The 1,828-nt window shown below is 45.0% G+C and overlaps 1 protein-coding gene across 1 annotated transcript; it reads right to left on the bottom strand.

Annotated features, from left to right (window-relative positions):
• Positions 1–669: 669 nt before the first annotated feature.
• On the bottom strand, positions 670–1,623 carry LOC101418367 (olfactory receptor 52K1-like). The gene has a single exon (XM_004466899.1). The coding sequence runs from the start codon at positions 1,621–1,623 to the stop codon at positions 670–672; it is 954 nt and encodes a 317-aa protein (XP_004466956.1).
• Positions 1,624–1,828: the final 205 nt, after the last annotated feature.

Here is a 1,828-nt window from a genome sequence, read left to right as displayed (position 1 = left end):
AAGCAGACATATTGATCTCAGATCATAGCAGTCATAGAGGGTCTTCCTTTTCAAAAATAGTCTAAAACCTACATAAATAAAGAAATCAATCATTATCTGCAATTCTGGAGTAGATAAAGCATGGATATTTTAAAGTTTCTCCCATAAACTTTAAACCATAAATTGTGTCCATGATTTACCACCTCTGTTTCTCTGAAGGCAAATCTTCTCTGGTAGAAAAGGAAGATCCACCCACAGACTGGCTCTGTGAATGTCATGGTGGTGGGAAGTTCCTTGTGTCTTCTCAAATAAATAAAAAGGTTCCTAATTCTTTTCTTCCTTCTTTGAACTCCTAAATCACTTGAATCTAGGTCAGTTAAACTCTTAATTATTTCTTAATGACCTGATATATTTATCTTATCAAAGCAAGAAAAAATTTTAGAAGGGGTATTTTAAAAAAAAATTGCTTGTCAATTGATCAAATGGGATGCCCAAGACCTTCTTATTCTCCATCCCTATATCTAAATACCCCAGACCTCAGGAGACATTTCCCAACCTCAAAACACTCTCAGCATAACTTCATTTGCTTTCCCCTCACTGTCCCTACCAGAATGATCTGGGCTGTGGAGAGTTCCACCCACAGGGGAGAATCACCTTAGCCCCTGCCATCCTAATGGATGGGAGCTAAGCTTAAGTGGGATCAGTCTGCTTGGGGCTCAGAATTGTGACCAGCCGCTTCCGGATCTGCTTGGTCTTAACCCCATAGACAATAGGGTCCAATGCTGGAGGAAACAGCAAGTAAAAATTAGCAAGGATGACTTTGGCAGCAGAGGCTGTGGGTGGCCCAAAGCTCTGCATGACCACAGAAAGAAAACCAGGTACATAGAAGAAAAGGATGACACAAACATGAGCCATACAGGTGCTGCCTGCTTTAGCACGAGCCTCAGATGAAGGGAACTGCATCACAGTCCTCACAATCTGTCCATAGGAATAGGCGATAAAGGTCACATCACCCACTCCAAGGAAGATTGCCACAGCAAAGGCATAGAGGTTGTCCACAGTCGTGGCCCCACAGGCCAGCTTTACTACAGCCATATGTTCACAGTACGTATAGGCAATAATATGTGAGCCACAGTAGGGTAGCCGGCGGGCCAGACTTGGAAAGAAGATGGTTAAACCCACACCACGCAGCAACACCAGGCCGCCAATCTTGGCAACCACCACTGGGGTAAGGATAGTTGCATAGCGCAATGGGTTACAGATGGCCACAAAGCGGTCCAGGGCCATAGCCACCAGCACCCCTGACTCCATGGCAGAGAATGCATGAATAAAGAACATCTGGGAGAGGCAAGAGCGGGAGCTGATGGCTGTAGCACCAAACCAGAAAACTGACAGCATCTTGGGCAGAGTGGAGAGGGAGAGGACCAGGTCAACAAAGGAGAGCATGGCGAGAAAGAAAAACATTGGCCGGTGAAGGCTGCGCTCTGTCTGGATGAGGAAAAGTAGGACACCATTCCCAGTCACCGCCAGGAAGAACATGAAGCAAAAGGGAAGTGAGATCCAAACGTGGGCAGCAGTCTGTCCTGGGATGCCAGCCAAAAAAAAAGTGTGTGGGAACAGAGGAGAATCATTGGAAAAAATCATGGTCATCATAACGCTTAGTAGAACAAAGGGCCACTGCGAAGAAAAGCAGGAAGGTTAGATTCAGTGATGTAGAGATTGGGAGCTTGGGATATATGGCCTCAATTAATACCACCAACTACTCCCTGTAGTCTCAGAAAACAGACAAAAGTAATTTTCTGTTTAGTCTGTATTTCTGCAATATCTTCAAAGCAGAAGAGGCAAGTCA

Source organism: Dasypus novemcinctus, chromosome 10, assembly GCF_030445035.2.
Source record: "Dasypus novemcinctus isolate mDasNov1 chromosome 10, mDasNov1.1.hap2, whole genome shotgun sequence".
NCBI classification, from domain to species: Eukaryota; Metazoa; Chordata; class Mammalia; order Cingulata; family Dasypodidae; genus Dasypus; species Dasypus novemcinctus.
The sequence above is the reverse complement of the archived record's forward strand: the minus strand, read 5'-3'. Positions and strand labels throughout refer to the sequence as shown.